The following is a 21,847-nucleotide window of genomic DNA, read 5'->3' on the forward strand; positions in this document are numbered from 1 at the left end:
AATGTTGACTTTTTTAACGTTATGACCCATTTAAGAGTGAAATAGACAAAAAAAAAAAGGGTATGCTTTAGGGCGTATCTATCTTGGGATTGAAAAATCATCATCATCATCATCATCAGAAACCTGTTTATCAGGATAGAGCGTAGCAATGTGCATCCATGGCATTATGTAAATTGACATATAGCTGTAAACTTTTTTTTGTTGTAGTTGGTGGTATTTTCTTAAAACTTTTGTTCAGTTCAGGAAAATTAGGGGACACATTTTGGTCACCTAAAACATATTGTTTAACATTCAATTAAACTAAAGAATAGGCTGTTCTTTTTTCTTTTCCTTTTTTCCACAACTGCATTTTGTTTATTTAGTTCTTCGCTATCCAAAATTAGCCGCCCAGTTATTAGCACAGTTAAGGGATTCACCTTGCTAACCAAGCTAGCTAGCTATTGCTAGCATTAGCTGATAACTTAGCATTTGGGACCTCAGTAAGATCCACCCTCTCAACCAAATGAGGTCGCCTCTGGCTCCAAAAATAAAATAAAAAACAGTGAAGGCCAAAGTGCCAGACTTGAGGCTTTAAAATGCTTGTTCACAAATTATGGGTGTCATCACGGTGGCCACGTCCACTTCTGTTATACAGTCATTGCATGCTACGCTCTTGGAGAATCAAATTCAGGACACAAATTCTGAGTCAACAAGGATGTGAAAAAGATAAAATAAAATTGGTTCTGTGATGCATAAAAAACAGCTTTTCCGCAGCTGCTCAGTATTATATTTTAGACTCCTTGAAGGGTTTAAATGATTAATTAAAACAGACCCTGGTTGCAAACTTAATATCCTGCAAGTTATGTAATTTTGACCAAACATATTTTTACTGCAATTGATTAAGTTTCAAGTCGCTGCGAGCTGATTAAATACAATTCTAAAATGCATAGAAACCAGTAGATTCCATTCATACAGCACTGGGGGCAGTCATGAAGAAGGTAGGCGATTTTTAGTTAAAGCACTAAAACATGCAAAACCACCATCAACACAGATAATCCTTAGGTTGTTATGACTCCAAAGTGTGCTCTCACAATCAGCCATCTCCCTAGATAAGCCCAGCAGGGTGTAAGTCATCTCCTGTGTGCGCGATTCAAAAAGTCTTTTTACAGCAAAATCTTTGTTCCTCCCACATAAGCCAGGTGTACACAACACATAAAACAAAAAATGAAATTGTGTTTCTAGACATAATTTGTCTCATTGTCACTAAATCCAAAAAGTGCTAGGAACAAACTACAAATTAATAATCCATTAACTGGATTCAAAGTATTATTTTTGATTGTCACAACACGAACACGAGAACCTGAGTCTTATTTGTGACCTCTTCGTCGATTAGAAGAAGAAGCCATTTTAAATGTTGACATCCTGGGAATCCTTTTGTAATGCTGGTGCACGCGGCGCAATACAAAGTACTTAAATGCACACTGATTGATTGATTGTGCGTGTGTGAAATGACCTGTTTGCACTAATCACTTTTATGGCATATAAATGTAGGGACTTGACTTGTGGTGGCCTGTGCTCATCACACACGGCATAATGTTCCTTTGACCAACCATCATGGATTGGCTTATGTCGTGAGTGCCCTCAGACCATGGTGGGGAGTCCATCGGCTCCTGCTTGATGGAATGCACCAGGCCGTGACCTTTGAACTCATAAGTGCCATGCTTGTTGTAGTCCGGGTGCATGTACGCCTTGTGAGGGTCCTGCGGGTAGATGTGTGAGTCCATGAGGTTGACAGGTTGGTTACTGCATAGAGAGTCTGAGTGAGAGAGTCTCTGAGGACTAAACTGGTTGTTGTCATTATTATTGCCCAAGTCTTTGTCACATTTCAACAGACGTCCGGTTGCGTTGCCGCTGTTGTTGACTGCATAGTTCTGATAGTTGCCGTTGTTGTACGGTGGGCTGATTCCTGCTTTCCCTCGGTGACAGGGCGAGTACTGCGGGTCGTAATATTCTGCCTCTGATTTGAGATGGAGGTTGGAGCTCTGGTCGTATACGCCGTTAGCGTAGCGGCGGTCGATGGCCTCGGGGTCGCGGCAACCCCAGGGTCGCCCGTAGGCGTCGCAGCCGTTCTCGGAGTCGGAGTCGTGCTCCACCTTGATGGGAGGCATCTCGGGCATCAGGTGGCCATCGTAGCATTCCCCGTAGCCGTTCTCGTTCTTCACCAGATCAACACAGTAGGCATCCGGGTCCGACGGAATCTGGACGTTCCCGTAGAGTTTAGAGACAAACACCTCGCCACCTCTGCCGCTGTGACAGCTCGGGGAAAGGCGGTACGGCTTCCCATACTGGCCGGCCTTGTTCATGCGGTTGGAGGGGATGTAGCCGACGCCCTGGCCCGCCCTCAGGGGACCCGAGTTGGGCCGCAGAGGCCAGCCGCCGCCCAGGCCTGGGCTGACACCTTTATGGGTGGCCATGGTGGACTTGCAGTAGTTGAGGGGCTCCTCCTGGTTGTAGTAGCCATCAGGGCGGTACTTGAGGTTGTCTTTGGAGAGCGGGGTCCAAGGAGTGTGGTGACCCCGCTGGGTAGCGCCAGGAGTGGGACAGGAGAGGAGGAGAGGGTCTGCGATGTCGCCCATTCCTCCGCTGAAGGAGTGCCTCCGGAGGTGTTCCCCTCGCTCACTGTGAGGGAGGAGAGAGAGGAGATCATTAGTGTCAGTGGAGATACGAGGTAGTCCTGGAGGACACTCATAGTCCGGCGGCTTAGACCAGATTTGAGAAGAAAGGGGACACGTCGGACAAAAGCACAAAATTTTTCCACATGCTCTCTATCACCATAGGTTTCAATTTTTGGTAGGAGCCACTTCATCAAGATTGTGGATTGGAGATGGCAGCCATATAAAGTCTATGAGAAACAATAAATCTTCCAAGCCACTCAGAAGGTCAATCTTGGTGTCAAAATCTACATTTTCTGGGTCAAAGAATCATTTAAAGCTACTGAGAATATCACTAGATGACTCACTGTAAATAATGTGTTGATCAAGATCTGACATGAGATGAAAGCTTTACCTTGATTTGTTTGAGCAGTGTACATGGCAGCTAATCCTAATGCTATGCTAATGGAACATAGATTCCAAACATTTTCAACTCAGGATTCCCTGCTGCAGCACTTGCAGACCTACCAGTCTGGGTGAAAATGAACATATCTATTTGATCAAATAATCATCTAGTGATATTCTCAATAGCTATAAATGATTTCTTGACCCAGAAAATGTAGATTTTGACACCAAGATTGACCTTCTGAGTGGCTTGGAAGATATAGCATTTCTCATAGACTTTATATGGCTGCCATCTCCGATCCGCAATCTTGATGAAGTGGCTCCTACCAAAAATTTAAACCTATGGTGATAGAGAGTATGTGGAAAAAATTTGGTGCTTTTGTCCGGCGTGTCCCCTTTATTTAGCTAAGAGGTGGTCTCTTGAAAAATCTCTGGATGTCCAAGATATCCCTATGAGAATGTCCACAAACTGAATGTTTTTTCTACTGATTGATGAATGACTCAAAGCCCAAATATCTAGGGTTTGGTTCACTTAAGTTTATAAGAAAGTGTTTCCAAAAGTGACTCATCTTTTCCAGGATTCGACTCATCTTAAAATTGAGAACAGAGTCAACATCCATAACCCGAAGATCAATGATAGACCGCACTCCAAGTTTATAGGCAGAACAATGCAATATATCTTCATTTTCTCCTAAAACACTGAGTATTAAGTGACCAAACAACACTATAATTCTCATCCTGCAGTACAGATGTTGATTGATATGTAAGTGAAGGGTTAACACCAGGAAGTGCTTGACATGTTTTACATAAAACCAGAGCATACACAAAGGTAAAGGCAATATGGATTTAGTCAAATTTCCACAACTGGATTGACTGACTTTCTTTAAGGAAGTATTAATCCCTCAAACAAAAGATAGAGACATATGTTCAAGTTTTTAATTAACTTTGTTAGTAATGAGGACATTTTTAATTTTCTTTCTGTCATTTTTTGAAGATTATTTTGTAAGAAGAATGTTTCAAAACCTTTTTTTTTAACAATGTGACTGAAACTTTTGTCAAGATCAGACAGATCATTTAATTATGAATGCATTTTCATGACTATATATTGGATATATATGCCTTATTATGAAAAAAAAATGTTTTAAACTAGGAGAACAAGGAGAAAAATGTATTTTTTCTCCTTGTTTTACTGCTTTGACTGTCTTTTGCTTCTCTTAACTCTTTCAACTGGATCATTAAACATTACAATGATGAGCAGTGATGGGGAGAACTAGTATTACCCATAGCATTAAATGAAAATATTCTCTAATATTAGCTAATCTGCTGCTCCTACCCTTCAAATCATGTGTTGTGAATATTGCACATGGCAGTATTCTCAAACCTGATAAGCTTCACAGCAGGGGTCTCAAACTCAAATTACCTGGGGGCCGCTGGAGGCAGTGTCAAAATGACCAAAAAAAGACACAAAATTACAAAAAAAAAAAGACACAAAATTACTAAAAAAAAAAAAAGACAAAAAATGACAGAAAAAAAACAAAATTATTTTAAAAAGACACAAAATAACAAAAAAGACACAAAATGACAAAAAAAAAGACAAAAAAATGACCAAAAAAAGACACAGAATTACCAAAAAAGACACAAAATAATTTTAAAAAAGACACAAAATGACAAAAAAAATACACAAAATTATTAAAAAAGACACAAAATTATTTAAAAAAGAAACAAAATTACCAAAAAAAAGCAATTAAAGAGACCTTCCACACACAACACGGTAAAGTGCCATTCATATAAAACTCACATTAAACTTTCATATCGAGGTGGGGGCGACAAAATATCGTCACGAGGGCCGCAATTGGCCCGCGGGCCGCGAGTTTGAGACCCCTGCTTTACAGCCTTCCAGTCCAACCTGCCAACATGCTGTCCACTTATAAGTAATTGGTATTTTTCTAAAGAAACCTGGATGCTGCTGAGGAGGAATGAACAGCAGAGGGGGTGGTAGGGCTCTGCTCCTTAACTACAGCTCAACCCTTTGCCTCTCAGCTTCCCAAAGTTGTTAATGATGCATGAAGCACGGAGGACCCGGTCCAAGCTGAGACATGTATTTGCTCCTAATTGGCCACAGGTAAGGCGTCCAGCATTCATCTGGTTTAGTGTCAGAGCCTGCTGGGTGAGGAAAGGGCTTATGTTTGTGTTGGTAACTGGGTCCCTGGGTAAATACTTGGGTGTTCAGAAAGCTGTTGCTCGGCAATAAGCTGGTGCCTCTAAAAAATAAACTGAAAACTGAATAAATAATACATGAGAAATTATGTCTATGTCGTGGTTCATCCCGCTAATACAGGTTTTAATACAGTACAGGCCAAAAGTTTGGACACACCTTCTCATTCAATGTTTTTCCTTTATTTTCATGACTATTTACATTGTAGATTCATCAAAACTATTAATGAACACATGTGGAATTATGTACTTAACAAAAAAGTGTGAAATAACTGAAAACATGTCTTATATTCTAGTAAGCAAAGGGTGGTTACTTTGAGGAATCTAAAATACAAGACATGTTTTCAGTTATTTCACACTTTTTTTGTTAAGTACATAATTCCATATGTGTTTATTCATAGTTTTGATGCCTTCAGTGAGAATCTACAATGTAAATAGTCATGAAAATAAAGAAAAACGCATTGAATGAGATGGGTGTGTCCAAACTTTTGGCCTGTACTGTATGTGTTTGTGTTCTCTGGCCTCGTGGCTCTTAGTCAAGGCACACTGTAAAAAAAAATCTGTTTAATTTACGGTAAAATACCGGCAGCTGTGGTTGCCAGAACTTCACCGTAAGAAATACAGTGAGCGCATGTAAATGTAAATATCAGCAAAAAAACTGTAATTTATACTGAATAATCCCATTACTTTCAGGATAATTGTGTCATCGTGGTATTTCTCCATTCATTTTACATGAAAATTGTTTATTTTTACAGCACAACTGTGTGTTTTCTACAGTTTATGACAGTAGAATTTAAAGTTTTATGCTATTCTTTGATTTACAGTAATTAAAAGTATCTACTACGGTGATGTACAATGTTCAATTTTACGACCTATTTCTGATGCAATTTGACAGTGTTTTACTGTCATTTCTACAAACATTTTTTACAGTGCAGTCATTAAGTTTGTTTTTTACATGTAAACTGTACTTTACCAAAGTAAATCCAATCCAAATAGTGTTGTAATTATATATTATGATGGCATGTCTGTGCTGACGGCTGTGGCCTTTCAACGTTTACATTTTTGACCTTTCCTTGTAGCTCCCCCATCAGGCAAATCCCTGTAATCTCTTAAAGAGATAACAGGTTGCCAAAATACATCAATCCTCAAGTTTGGACCAAAGGTGTCTGAGATATCAAGTTTGTGTTAAATGGCTTGACCTTTAATTACTGTACAGCACCCCCATTAAAATAATCAGTGAATTTACACAAGGACACAGTGTGCACATACACTACCGGTCAAAAGTTTTAAAACACCCCAATTTTTCCAGTTTTTTATTGAAATTCAAGCAGTTCAAGTCAAATGAACAGCTTGAAAGGGTCCAAAGGTAAGTGGTGAACTGCCAGAGGTAAATAAAAAAGGTAAGCTTAACCAAAACTGGAAAATAATGTACATTTCAGAATTATACAAGTAGGCCTTTTTCAGGGAACAAGAAATGGGTTAACAACTTAACTCTATGGAGTCTTGGGCTATTTTGTCCATTTTTGAATTCTTTTCATGTCTTTGTAAGTCATTTTGTGTCTTTTTTGTCATTTTGTGTCTTTTTGTGTCTTTTTGTGTCTTTTTTTTCCATTTTGTGTCTTTTTTTAGTCATTTTGTGTCTTTTTGTGTCTTTTTTTAGTCATTTTGTGTCTTTTTTTGTCATTTTGTGTCTTTTTTTAGTCATTTTGTGTCTTTTTGTGTCTTTTTGTCATTTTGTGTCTTTTTTTAGTCATTTAGTGTCTTTTTGTGTCTTTTTGTGTCATTTTGTTTCCTTTTTTGTCATTTTGTGTCTTTTTTTTGTCCTTTAGTCCAACATAAAATGTGATTTTGAATCTTTTTTTTACTTTCAAAACACTATCATGCTAAATAAAGAATTTTAAATGTTGCAAATGTGCATTCATTTCAGAGTACACTGAGACATTAAACTGCATCATTTTCAATTAAATTCTGGAAAAGTTGGTGTGTTCTAAAACTTTTGACCAGTAGTGTATGTATGTATGTATATTCATCTTCCCTCTATCTTCAGTTTTAGTTGTAAGGATGTTGCTCATATATGAGGTCTCTTACCCGATTTGCTCCATTATCCCTCCACCTCCTCCCTTGTTCTTTCCCCGCATTAACATGTTCTTCATCTTCATCTCAGTGATGGAGGGCAGTAGGAGGGGTACACCTATGCAGAATAGAGCCATCTGGGGAGGCAGCGGTGCCCCGGAGGCTGACTTCTTCTTCTGACCGTGGAGGAACTTCAATCGACCCTGGAACTGCATAGTCTGGCAGAGAAGAGAAGAAGGAAAAGAAGGAATTATTGCTTTGAATATGTACAATTATCTACAGTATATATCATATGCACTGCAAAAAAGCCAACTTGTATTTTTTGGCCTAAAACAGTGATTTAAGTTGGTAAAACTTGGAAATATAAATTTTGCCACTTTCATCTTTATTCATGATATTCAAGTTTGTTTATATATAACAGTATATTTTTGACACAAACACAGTGCCAGTGAATATTACAGTAGAGTAATGTATTTAAAAAAAAAAAAACTGAGCAACTGAAACTGAATTAACTCATTTATCATTTTACGATCTTTTACTGTCATGGTTTAGCAGTTTTTTACCGTAAAATCTACAGACATTTTTTACAGTGTAGAGAGAAAGGGCAATTCTCTGGCCTGTTTATTTGCTAGCACAATGAGTACTGTGCACTACAGTTTTGTGTCTTTCCTGCAATTATGTTGACTGATCAGGAAAGCATCTTATTTGCTCACTCGTTGGCTACAAGTGCTTCCAGTATAAAACTGCCATCTAGAATTTCTGTTGTGCAGCCAAGCTCAGTGCAACCAGAGCTGACTTGGTGACAGTGAACTCTAATGACCCTGATGAAATGGTCCAAACCCATATTCTTATTGCTCTGTCATCAGGGCCTCTAGCTTTTCCACTGCTGTTCTCCAAACCACTCCAGTCACAGCCATGAGAGATGAACCAAGCTCCTTCTGCTGCTGTGTCCAGGCTCCCAATTACCTCATAATGCCTTGCTATACAACTATAAATAACTGTACACACTACAATTAAAAATGAAGTTTTGCTGCACCAAAGGGGTCATAATACTTTTTATAGGCCTGGGTCTTCTCCCAGAACGTGGGCACAGTTACTCCGAGCTTCATTTTCATAGCATATTCTGCACTGCGTAAACTTTGATGCATTAAAAACTGAAGTTACTGTTCAGTTCAGCTGGCAGTTTCATTCAGACCACTCACCAAGAATCCAGAGGTGCTGTCCAAGAGGCATCGGACTCTGGCGATGAAACATCTGTTGAGAAAGCAGGAGAGCTCTGGAGGAATTCCCCCCGCCTCGGGAGAATGGAACAGGCTGCTCACTACAAAGTCCTCACCTGAAATATAATCAGGAAAAATGGAGGAGGTCATTTGTGTGGCAGAACTACAATGTGTTTCACAGTCAGGAAAAAGGAAAAAAGAACACAAAGAGCAATAAAACGTTTTTAAAAAAAAATCAGTCTGTACACATGCACTGTTAATATGTACACTGTAAAAAGAAATCCTGTTGTTTTTACGGTAAAAAAACGGCAGCTGTGGTTGCCAGAACTTTACCGTAATAAATACGGTAGTACATTTTTTAATTTTACGGTAAAAAGATATTGCCACTGTTGATTTTAAGATTGCCATTTTCTTCCATTTTTTACTGTATAAATAAAAGGTTTTTCCATCAAAAGATTGTTTTGCCATATAATTGACAAGAAAATACTTCATAAATGAAAACGCATAAATTAAAGATTTTACTATTAAATATTACAGTATATTTTTGTTAGAGATATAGTGTTTAGTACATTTAACAGTGAGAAAAAATATTTTTACAAAAAATAAATGCAAAAATTACAGTGATGCTTGTATATTATTTACATTAAAGACATATTATAGCATATTTTACAGTGGAGTAATGTATTTTTCAAAAAACAAAACTGTAAAAAAATACTGTTTTGGCTGATATATACATATACAGTGTTTCATTGTTACTGAAACTGAATTAACCCATTTTTCATTTTACAATCTTTTACTGTCATGGTTTAGCAGTGTTTCACCGTAAAATCTACAGACATTTTTTACAGTGTATAACTTTGCAAAGTAATGCATTATAATTTGTATATTAAATGTAATCGTGAGCTGTGGATGATGAGCAGGACCGCCTCTGAGGAAATCGGGTATTTCAGTATAAAGAGCGACAAAGTTCACGAAGGGAGGAGTTTGGGTTGGATGGATCAAATAAACACAGGACTTTCACCCTGGTTTGTGTCATGGAACTTAAGTACTAAACTAATGTAAATTACATTACAAATGTAGTTTAAAAAAGGACAAAAAACATTCATTTTTAGCAAAACCTTTGTTTCCTCCCATCTAGATGGTTTTTAGATTATGTATGTATGTTTTCTGTTCTGTTTTTCCCCCTTTTTTTTTATCCTTTTTATAATTAGACTGTTATGCTTTTAACCTGTAGCACTTTGAGATTTCCTGTAATGTAAAGTGCATTACAAATAAAATGTATTATTATTATTATTATTAGTTATTTTAACCCAAATCACAAGCTTTTACTAAACCTGACCAAGAAATTCAAATGTAGTTATTTTAATCTAAATCATGATCTTTTACTAAACCTAATCAAGTAGTTTTGTTGCCTAAACAGGTTCTGCACTGCAGGGATACCCCTGTTGCTGGGTATTTATTATAGATAATGCATGAAAAGGGTGCATAACCTTTCCTAAGGTATCATTCGAATCATTGTATGAGGGTAGGTAAAAAAATAATAGAACTTCAAAATTGAATCAAATAGTTTCCGAAGAGAGTCCATGACTACACTGTAAAACCCAATGTTGCTTGTTTGTTATTATAACAAAATTTTCCTTTTCAATACAACAAGATTTGTGCAAAAAGTCATTTTAACCTAAAATATTGAGTCAAATAGCAAGAATCATTTGAGGTAACTCCTTTTCCCTTGTTGTCTTGACATAAAATTCTTTCGCAGCATTGACTCAAATATTTAAGTTGAAACACTAAGTTGGGTTTTACAGTGTACCAACATAACTACAATTTAAGCAAACAGCTTGCTCAAGAGAAAATCCCAGTACCCACCAGTTCCTGCAGCGAGCTGGCTGTCCTGGTGTGAGGACGTCCCCTGTGGAGGACACATGGCCCAGTGGAGCTGCCGTTTGAACTCCTGGCGGTCGTCTATGTGGATGTAGTCAAACACATTCTGGTGCATCACATCAGTCTGTGGGGGAAAAAGGATTTTATTACACTTTGACAATTTGTACGTAGCAGGGCTGTAGTACTGGAGTCTGGTCTAGAGTAGCTATTCTCAACCTTTGAGTGGGGTCGCGAGATGATTTCTGGGGGTCGCCAAATCATTTTGGAAGTCAGCTCTGTCTCCACTGTGTTAAAGTGTTCATGTGTTAATGTGGTTTAGTCTTTTTGGTCATTTAATGTCTTTTTTTTGGTCATTTTGTGTCTTTTTTGTGTCTTTTTTTAGATCATTTTGTGGTTAATTTGTGTGTTTTTTGGTCATTTTGTTTCCTTTTTCTGGTCATTTTCTGTCTATTTTTTGTCATTTTGTGTCTTTTAGGTAATTTTGTTTCTTTTTTTGGTGATTTTGTGTCTTTTTTTGGTAATTTTGTTTCTTTTTTGGGTGATTTTGTGTCTTTTTTTGGGTCATTTTGTGTCTTTTTTGGTCATTCTGTGTCTGTTTTGATCATTTTGTGGTCAATTTGTGTCTTTTTTGGTCATTTTGTTTCCTTTTTTTGGTCATTTTGTTTCTTTTTTGGGTGATCTGAACTGTGCGTGTGAGATTCTGTTCAGTGAGCGGGGGTCGCGGACAACATGCATGTTAAATTGGGGGTCGCGACTCAAAAAGGTTGAGAACTACTGGTCTAGAGACCATCTTTTTTGAAGTCTTGCAAGTGCTTTACTGGACTTGGAGTTGTTTTAGTCTCTTGACTATTAAAAATTGATCAAGTTGTTCCTGGCATGCTGTTTCGGAATAAGTTGTACAAAAGGTTGCATGATTGGCATGATTAGATTATTTCTCTCCATCTCCCTAATCACTATATTAGCATTGGAAAGACACTATTATGGCGTTGAATAGTACTTGATCTGCTTTAGACTCAGTCTTGACTTGGTCAAGACTGCCTTTGGACATAGTCTTTCCTCAGACTCGACCAGACCGGACCTGGTCTTGGACTTGACTTTGATGCGATTGAGTTTTTCTTGGCTACAAGCCTAGTGCATAGTTTAGTTTAGTTTATTATTAAGATCCCCATTAGCTGCAGCAAAGCCACAGCTATTCTTCCTGGGGTCCAACAGTATCAAATATACAGTTAAAAACACAAAACATAATAAAAATAAAACAAAACAAATTATTACAATTATTCACATATTAATCCATATGACACACATTTCTACATATATGTATACATCATTACAAAATCTACTAACACATACTAATACATATAGTAATCATAGGCAGAGCCACTTCTAGTTCATCAGTAGCCATTTTTAAAAACAGATTAAAAACTTATCTTTTCTCTACAGCATTCGGTTGAACTGTGTGCATGTGTGTTTGTGGGAGTGGGTGCACTTGTGTGAGTAAGTAAGTGTATATGTGGTCTCTTCAATTAATTTGTAATTGATTTTTGTTTGTTTTTCTGTGTTTTTGTTTGTTTGTTTGCACATTGAGTCTGCCTTGTGCATGAAATGCGCTCTATAAATAAAGTTGAATTGAATTGAATAGTTGTAGACTGTCACACTTTGGAGGGGGGGATTCCTGTTGTTGCTGCTCTGATACACACATCTACCTCAGGACTCCCAGGGAGCATGTTGACTTCCCCCATCAGAATAGGTTTTTATTTGTCATTGTCACATGTGCAACGAAATTCAAAGTGCTCTCCAGTAAGTGCAACATTTAAGAGTCTATAAAAATATGAATATAAAAAGAGAAATATGTACAATTCAAAATACCCAGTTTAGACAAACACATAAACACACCCAGACATACATGCATAGTCACACAGGAAAAAAACAAACAAACAGCATAAACACAAAATCGAGACAAACAACAGTACAGAACATATCTCAAGTGTGTTGAGCCATCAATGTGAATGCAGTGCAATATTATCGTTTTCTGGGGGTTGCCAAATCATTTTGGAAGTCAGCTTTGTGTTAAAGTGTTCATGTATTTTAGTCTTTTTGGTCACTTAATGTCTTTTTTTGGTCATTTTGTGTCTTTTTTTGGTCATTTTGTGGTCAATTTGTGTCTTTTTTAGTCATTTTGTTTCCTTTTTTGGGACATTTTGTGTCTTTTTTGGGTCATGTTGTGTCTTTTCTGGTCATTTTGTGTCTTTTTTGGTCAGGTGTGTTGAGCCATCAATGTGAAATATTATCAGTGCAATATTATCAGTTTTTTCCAGTATTGAGGGTTATTGCAGTTGGATAAAAGCTGTGTTTGAGTCTGTTAGTCCTTGTGTTGAGTGATCTGTACCTTCTGCCTGAGGGCAACAGTTCAAACAGTGAGTGACCGGGATGGTGTGTATCTTTAATAATGTTCTGGGCTTTTTTGAGGCAGTGGGAACTGTGTAGTTCCCCCATCACACACACACATAAGGACCATAATGTACACACAAAGTCTATGGAAGTTACAGAAAAATCCAGTCCAGTAAGAGTCTAAGGGCCGCAGTAGGGCCAGTGAGGGCAGCTGTGTTTGTCAAACATCGCGTGACACCGGCTCCCGAACAGCAGTCCAGCCACACACACACACACACACACACACACACACACACACACAGAGAGAGTGAGTCGGGTTCCAGCCCACTCTCGTCATGCCTCTCTCTCTTTTCCAGCAATAGCTTTGCTTTCTGTCATTCCATGACAGATTCCTCACTAAAATGTTCAACCTTCTCCTCTTCCCTCTCTCCCTCCTCCCTGCACTCTCTCCATAATTTCCACACTGGTGGCACGCGAGGGTTTTTGATCGCTTGCCTCTGAAAACACAATCTGTTCCCACCGTCTTCGGCGGGCGCTTCGTCCTGTGGTTTGGTTCCCTACCGGCAGTCAGGCAGACAGACGGATCGAGTGACTATTGTTTATGTTTCTCGTAAAAAACACAGAGAGGAAAAGAAGAGGGTAAAAAAATGAGAATAAGTGATATTTTCGCTGACCTTCAAAGGCTAACTGTCCCAGTAACAAATGGGATCAAAGGCCAGTGGAGGTTTTCTGCTCTTCTGCAGGGCTTTCTTGTGGTGCTACTTAGTGAAGCGTTCTGGTTTCTTTTTTTCCTGTGGTATATTAGGGATAAGTGTCCTTCTGACTACAATTGTGGGCTCGAAATTATGTGACATGTTGTCAAGGCCTCAGAGGCAAACTATGTGACTTAAAAACAACCAATAGCTCCTTTGCAATAATTGAACATGTGGGAAAGGCTAAAAGAATGTTTTGGTGACAGTCTCTGAAATATAACATAATAATCTGTGAGTACTTAAAAAAAGATTTTCATTTTTTTTATGTACTGCAAGAACAAACTGTTCGCTGTCAACAACACATTCATTCCACTTTGGTCTGAAGGTCACAGTACTGAGAGCGTTGACAAGTGCAGAAAACTATATGATATGGTTCGAAGTGAAGATTTTCTACCTCTGGTGATCAAACATCATCTTATCACACAAAATACTTTGCATGTTGGATTCTCGGGCTCTTTCTCTTGAGCATTTTTTTTGCATTTGTTGAATTAAGACTATTGATGTTTTAAGGCATAGAACAAGCCTTTAAAACAGTACTGTCACTGTTATGTTCTGTATACTTAAGGACCTATTGGGGTTTTATTGGCAGGAGTTGGTTAATTTGATTGTTTGTTTAGTCCTAATTACTATAAACAGATATTTGCATATGAATGCAAAATATGTAGGCAACGGGACAGGATTTTGGTATCAGAAGCGTTCAGGCGTTCTTCCAATGTGTTTATAGTGATTAGCCGAAATGCGGGCTTAAAACCAAAAAACACCTGCTAATTTGGAGTGTAAACAATGGCCGATGGATTCTGAAATTGGTTTGGTCAAGACTGAAATATCTCCACAACTATTGGATTGATTGCAATTAAATTTTGTACAGAATGCATGGTCCCAAGAAAAATAATCTGGTTAACAACCCATTGAGGTAGGACACGCAGTATAGGAGCTAAGCCACACCCCCTCCATGTTAGCGGCTGGGAAATGAGCCAAACTAAAAGATCAAAGTCAAAGTACTTGACCATGATAGCATTCTCTTTGGGAGCATTTTGGCATGCTGACGTAAGCAATTAGCTCAAAGCACCGCTATGCAGCCTCACAAGGCTGGTAGTCTAGACGGATTTCAGAATAAAGGCCTCCTATAAGAAGTGAGGAGCATTTATGGGTACAAGTCAGGAACCGGCCTACCTTACATATCTCAAGGGTGCTGAGTCCAAAAAAAATGGTTCCCAAGCGAAATTGTGAGTTTTTGACCTTCTCATTTGTATCAAATGGCCACCAAATTGCCCATCTTGCTCAGTCATTGGACCATTTCCCCTTAGTTTTTTTGTAAGTAGGCAATCAAAGATGAGGAAATTAAGTTTCTGGATCTATAGTCTAGGGTCAGAGCAAGGATATAGTGGAGGCTCAGTGTCTTTTTTATGCATATATATATGCAAATTACCAACTGGAACATTTAAAAGTGATATTGATTGAATATTTATGTCGGCTTTAAAAAAATGACACAATTGCTTATGCTTAATTTCACCTTAAAAGTTTGTATTTTGCATATATATATATATATATATACATACATACATAAAAAAGACACTGAGCCTCCACTATATCCTTGCTCTGACCCTAGACTATAGATCCAGAAACTTAATTTCCTCATCTTTGATTGACTACTAACAAAAAACTTGGAGAAAATGGTCCAACGACCAACGGCCGCCATTTTGATATGCAAATGAGAAGGTCAAAAACTCAAAATTTCGCTTGGGAACCATTTTTTTTTGGATTCAGCACCCTTGAAATAAGTAAAGTAGGCCAGTTCCTGACTTGTACCCATAAATGCTCCTCACTTTCACTTTTTGGACAATTCCATCTAGACTATGGGGGGCTATAAGTCTTTTTTTATATGAAGTCCACTGAACAGTTTTCTTGCTTTGTTTACCCATGCATACACACATTTTAATATACCTTACAGTTTTAATTTCCTTTGTCTGTCCCTTCTGGCGCCCATGCTGCCCTGCATACACACACACACACACACACACACACACTTATGTGCACACAGACACACACTGTGGCAGGATCTTTCAGACCGCTTTGGTTTGCATGTCGATTTCATGGCGCTGGGTTACTGCCCCCGTCTGCTTGTAAGCCAAGTGGGAGTGCTGTAGCAGAATAATTTCTACCCCATAGTGTAAGTGTGCTGTGTGTGTGTGTGTGTGTGTGTGTGTGTGTAGGCAGACATGAGGGCAAAGAAGGGATTTTAACAGTGAAAAGCACTTTATTCATGGTTTTGAAGGAGAGCGATGATTTCAGCATCGCAGGACAGGCAAGCCGTGTTGATATCATCCATAATTAATGACTGGCTGGCTATAGCCGCCGGAGAGGAAGGAAGCTAAACCGTTGGTGACTTATCAGTGCCCGCACACACTCAGACATACACACACAGACACCCACAGCGTGTATCCAAGGGTGAAACTGAGGTCTTCACCTTCCTGTGGCCTCTTAGCTGTGACTTAGTGGGTTCACGCTGCCCTCTAGATAGAGTTATCAGGCAGACTGAAAGAGAGCCTTTTCCTCTGGCTCATTAGCCAAAAGGATGAAAAGGGAAGAAAGTAGAACAGGATGGATGAAAGAGAACAGATTGGCTGAGGCTAAAAAGGGGAATGCGGAACTTGCTGTATAATAGCAGAGACCTCTGACACTTGTTGAGTGAAAACTTTGAGACGGGCTCAATGAGAGGCTTCCCAGGGCTGGGTTTATTAGCTAACCTTAGAAAAAACTGTGACATCTGTTGGAGTAAACATTGATTTTATTTCTACAGGTTATTAAAGAGATAGTTGGTCAATACACTCACTTTGTGTCTTTCCAATAGTGAGATGCAAAGATAAATACCAGCTTTGCAGCTGGAACTAGCAGTTAGTTAGCTTAGCTTAGCTTAGCTTAGCATAGATTGAAAAAAGGAGCCTCCCAGCTGCTCGGTTTCAGACTCATTCACATGAAGGGAGGAAGGAAAATAATCTGGATTTGTCTATTAGGGACAGTGGCGGTTCTAGACCAATTTTACTGTTGGGGCCAAGGAGGGGCCAGTGTTTAATCAGAGGGGCACATTAAAAATCGTCAAAAATGATATTTAAGCATTCAAAACCTTTATTTTAGCTAAAAGTCTCATATTTGGAAGAACTACATTGATTGAAGCAATGAGACTCACCAACATTAACAGTTATTTTTGTACGACAATGACATTTGTCCTTTTTTTGCACCATCACTTTTTTTATTTTGAAAGTGCAGTACAGTGAGAATGATCTTTATATTTAGCTTTTATTGCACAATTAAACTATTATACAATGTTCACATTCTGGGTTCCTTTTGTGTACAATGAGATATTGTTTATTATCAATACACTCACTTTGTTTCTTTCCAATAGTGAGATGCAAAGATAAATACCAGCTTTGCAGCTGGAACTAGCAGTTAGCTTAGCTTAGCTTAGCTTAGCTTAGCATAGATTGAAAAAAGGAGCCTGCCAGCTGCTCGGTTTCAGACTCATTCACATGAAGGGAGGAAGGAAAATAATCTGGAATTGTCTATCAACGAACTTTGTTTTAAAGCTCTGAGCTCTTCCTGGGGGGTTTGCTTTCTATACATTCTATGGTCGGGATCATAGGCATCTATCTTAACATTATCCTCCTAAACCCAAGCTTTTGTTTGGTATGTATTGTTAGTTTCTCCTAGATATTTGATATTTTGGATTTGTAGGACATGATAACTACAACAGCTAAGCATTGTCTTTGAACAGGAAGTAGTTTTTGAAAAAAAACAACAAATCGGTTAATTTCACTGTATTACACAATTAATTCACCAGTGTATAAAACTTTTATTTCCTTACATTTACTCCCTCTCTTTGGAAGAACGATAGTAAAAGTCTATTCGTTCTCAAATGAGTACTTCCTGATTAGCAGTCGTAGCTTGTTGCTATTGCTAAAAAATAGTCAAACTTGCACAGAATATCACGCTACAAACATTATTAAGCACAAATGAACAAGTTTTAACCATAAAATCTGATCAGATTTTGTACCTGGTTCACTTTTGTCTAGGGATAAGCTGCTGATTGACTTTAGCAAGGTGCTGCCATCTGATTTTTACACTGATTGATGTATTGTGCTTTTTCTAGAGTGTGTACTACTGAGGACAACATGTTATAGTTAAGCAGAATTAAGTATAAGGTCCATGAAACCTAAAATGAAATGTCCACATATGAGGACGCAGGGTGACAGGAGGTTATGCCTGCATTTTTTTATTATTATTGCATTTGCTGTCAGGCGCCTACATTTCTGGAATAGTTTTATGTTGTATAGCTTGAGCTCACCTTAGCCTCAGGCAGAAGCCCACTGGATGACTGACAATTAGTCAAAATGTGACCAGCTGAGTAAAGAGAGAAGAACCAAGAGATCTGTTGCACACTGTGGCTTAGTAGATGTCATTATACCTACTCTGACTGCTGATATGTTCAACATACTACTACACAGTTCCCGCTGCCTCCAAAAAGCCCAGAACATTATTAAGGACACACACTGTTTGAACTGTTGCCCTCAGGCAGAAGGTACAGATCACTCAACACAAGGACTAACAGACTCAAATACAGCTTTTATCCAACTGCAATAACCCTCAATACTGGAAAAAAACCATAATATTGCACTGCATTCACATTGATGGCTCAACACACCTGACCAAAAAAAGACACAGAATGACCAAAAAAGACACAAAATGACCAGAAAAGACACAACATGACCAAAAAAGACACAAAATGACCAAAAAAAAAGACACAAAATGACTAAAAAAAGACACAAAATGTCCCAAAAAAGGAAACAAAATGACCAAAAAAGACACAAATTGACCAAAAAAAGACACATAATGACCAACAAAAGACACAAAATTACCAAAAAAGACACAAAATGACCAAAAAAAGGCATTAAGTGACCAAAAAGACTAAAATGTGTGTTGTGTGTTCATGCTGTTTGTTTTTTTTGTTTTTCCTGTGCGACTATGCATGTATGTCTGGGTGTGTTTATGTGTTTGTCTAAACTAGGTATTTTGAATTGTACATATTTTTCTTTTTATATTCATATTTTTATAGACTCTTAAATGTTGCACTTACTGGAGAGCACTTTGAATTTCGTTGTACATGTGACAATGACAAATAAAGACCTATTCCTATTCCTACACATCTTTCATGATACAGCTTTGTAGCAAAAATATATATTTGAGATGTCCATCTCACCTGATGAAATCCCAGATAGTCCACAATGGTTGAAGAGGCGTAAAAGACCATCCCATCACTGCTCACCACCAACGCAAAGCCTGTAAGTGACTACACACACACACACACAGACAGAGAGACAGAAATAAGCAGTGACTCAGGATAACTCATGCAGCAAATAAACTCAAGTGCAACAAATACATAATTGACAAACACAAACAACTGCATTTAATCGCTGCCAACTCAGCAAAGCTAACTTTAGACGGTATGAAACACAGTGCAACATACTCAAAAGGTTTTATTTAAGACCCAACTGTGGTTACAGTCATTACTGTACATTTATTATTTTTTTAAGCAAAAGCCGCCAGAATTTGACTCCAGCCAGACTTTTTATAGCACAATGTTCAATTTATATAATTCTTTCCATAATAACAGTAAAAATGGAACAAAAGATCGAATAATACTGGACACTGGAGCAGGAATGAAAGACAGATGGTCATGGAGCTGAGCGGGCCAAATAAAACTTGCTGATTTGTAATGCAAAATATTGCTTTTGAAAGACCTTTTTTGAATATTTTCGGTGGTATTTAGATTAATGGTATTTTTAAAGCAGTTAACTCGGGGATGACATACACACCAATTTGCTCTACTTTAAATTTATGTATTTCATAACTTTGATAATTAAGTCTGTTTGACTGGTAACATGCTTTGATTTGTGATACCAAACACGTTGATTAAAAGCAGAGAACTCCAGACACAAACACAGACTCATTCCTGCTTTCCCTTTTTACTCACACACACACCCGTGCACGCATGAGGGAATGTGTTTGGCCAGAACAGCTTACAGAGACAAGTGTTGATTAAAAAGAAAATTTAAATAAATACATAGCTGGCTTCAGTACAATGAGGAGCGATGGACAGACGGAGAAAAAAGAAAACACAAGAAAGACACGTGGAAAAGAAGTCCTCCAGTGTGTGTGTGTGTGTGTGTGTGCGTGTGTGTGTGTGTGTGCACAGCTGTGATAGCGTGACAACTGCAAGGCTACTTGACTTGCGTGACTGCTGCTGCCAGAGTCTGTCATCTCTATTTTACTGCGAGACTATGCAGGTCTTCCCTTGTGTGTGTGTTTGTGTGTGTGTTCTATGGGGTCGTACATCCCTGTGGCCTTTCAATTCACACTCACTCCCTCTCGTTCTCTGAACATTGATCTGATTGCCTTAGCAATGCTCTGCTAGCTGCACATGCGCCATGCTAACTGCAGAATAGACTCTTATACCTGTCTGTAAATAGAGCAATTTGTCCCAGAGGTACGTGAGTCATACTGTGACAAAGCAACGCAATATCTGCACGGTGATATGATGACAATATGTGGGAAACATAGATGTTGGGGAGGGAAGCAGAGATGGAGGATGACTCAGGTTCTCAAAGGTGTAGATGTAGATTTTGTTTGACAAGTTCAACTGGAACATGTTCATGACATCCAGGGAGAGGACGACCCCCCACAGACTCACACACACACACACACACACACACACACACACATTCTTGTACTTCTACCTTTGTGAGGACCCTCATTGTAATAGTGAATTTTCATTAGTTTTAGTTTTATTTTCATTGTGATTTTTTGTTTTCAAATTCAATTAGTTTTAATTAGTTTTTAGAGTGAGTTTGCCAGTTTTAGTTCAGCATTTATGTTTTTGAAATGCTTTAGTTTTAGTTGAGTTTTTATTAGTTTTAGTTTTTTGTTGGATCAACTTAGATTAGTAGGCTATAGCTTCCAATATACTTAATATACTGGTCACTTGGGGCCGTAAAAACATCTGGTAACAGCATGTTGAGAACAAATAAAACATGTTTTTTAAAAACAGCGCTTTGTGTCCAAATCCAACATGCCAGTGTTGAAAATATAAAAATGTTTGTTCTCATATTCTCATTGTATGGGAACCTTGTGTCTAAGAGCTAAGATGTAAGCTAAGATGTAAAGGCTGTGTAGCTTTTTCCTGTGTCATTTCCCCCAGAGTTGTGATATTTCCTGTCTAATTAATATATCTTATATAATTCTTGCACTAAAAATGTACATCCAGTTGCAGAGCTTGTTGTAATGCAACATTTCTTGCGTGTGAAGCTCTGACCAATGATTCAGTGATCTGCAATTAGGAGAACCAGTCCAAACAATGGACCTGAAAACAGCCTGAGTAGACTTGAATGTGATGTTGCCTGTAGGAGGTCCAATGAGGCCATAAAAAGGCCAACATTTACATGTTACAGGGTTCATTTAGGCTTTTTTAACCAGTTCACCTTTCCCCATTGCTCTTCCACCTCACTGAAATGCCACAGTACATTTCTGCAACCCATTTTCTTTTTAAAGGACTATGACATTTTTATTCTCCTGGAACAAACAGGCCTTTGGACTTGAGCCCTTAAAGAATGTGTGCCGACAAAAACACTATATTTTGTAAGTTGATTACTGTAATTGGCTTTCCAACATGGAATGCTTGGCAATTATACTATAGACAAATACAGTTCATTTATGTCCAAAACTATTATGGGAACACCCATTAACTATGTTCAAGACAAGCCATTTACAATGTATTTCATAGAAACAGAGCTGAAAGGAATAGCTGTAATAATGATTATTCTTTTTTATTTATTAAAAAAAAGAAGCTGATAGATCGCAAAGATAAGATCAAACCCTCTATTAAGATTTTATTTTTAATTACACTGTAAAAAATAATCCGTTAAATTTACGGTAAAATACCGGCAGCTGTGGTTGCCAGAATTACACCGTAAAAATTACAATGAGTGGGTTTTCTACTGTAAATTTAAATGTAAATATCAGCAAAAACTTCTAATTTAGACCGAGTAGTCCCTTAATTTAAAGGTAATTGTGTCCTTGAGACAATATGGTATTTCTCCATTCATTTTACATGATTTTTTGAAATATTTTTACAGTAAAACTGTGTGTTTTTCAAAAGTTTTGTTATATTCTGTGATTGACAGTAATTAAAAGTGTCTATTATGGTGATATGCAATTTTTATTTTAGGCCGTA

The 21,847-nt window shown here is 38.0% G+C and overlaps 1 protein-coding gene across 1 annotated transcript in view; it reads right to left on the minus strand.

Moving 5' to 3' along the window:
* Positions 1 to 257: 257 nt before the first annotated feature.
* ahrra (aryl-hydrocarbon receptor repressor a) overlaps positions 258 to 21,847 on the minus strand; it is a 108,301-nt gene continuing 86,711 nt past the window's right edge. Inside the window, exons 5-9 of the mRNA XM_059327474.1 lie at positions 18,818 to 18,907; positions 10,409 to 10,547; positions 8,525 to 8,658; positions 7,338 to 7,540; positions 258 to 2,658 (exon numbers count right to left, since the gene is read on the minus strand). Coding sequence (XP_059183457.1) covers positions 1,512 to 2,658; positions 7,338 to 7,540; positions 8,525 to 8,658; positions 10,409 to 10,547; positions 18,818 to 18,907 — 1,713 coding nt within the window. The 3' untranslated portion in view covers positions 258 to 1,511. The remainder of the gene's footprint in view (positions 2,659 to 7,337; positions 7,541 to 8,524; positions 8,659 to 10,408; positions 10,548 to 18,817; positions 18,908 to 21,847) is intronic.

Source organism: Centropristis striata, chromosome 23 (assembly GCF_030273125.1).
Source record: "Centropristis striata isolate RG_2023a ecotype Rhode Island chromosome 23, C.striata_1.0, whole genome shotgun sequence".
NCBI lineage: Eukaryota > Metazoa > Chordata > Actinopteri > Perciformes > Serranidae > Centropristis > Centropristis striata.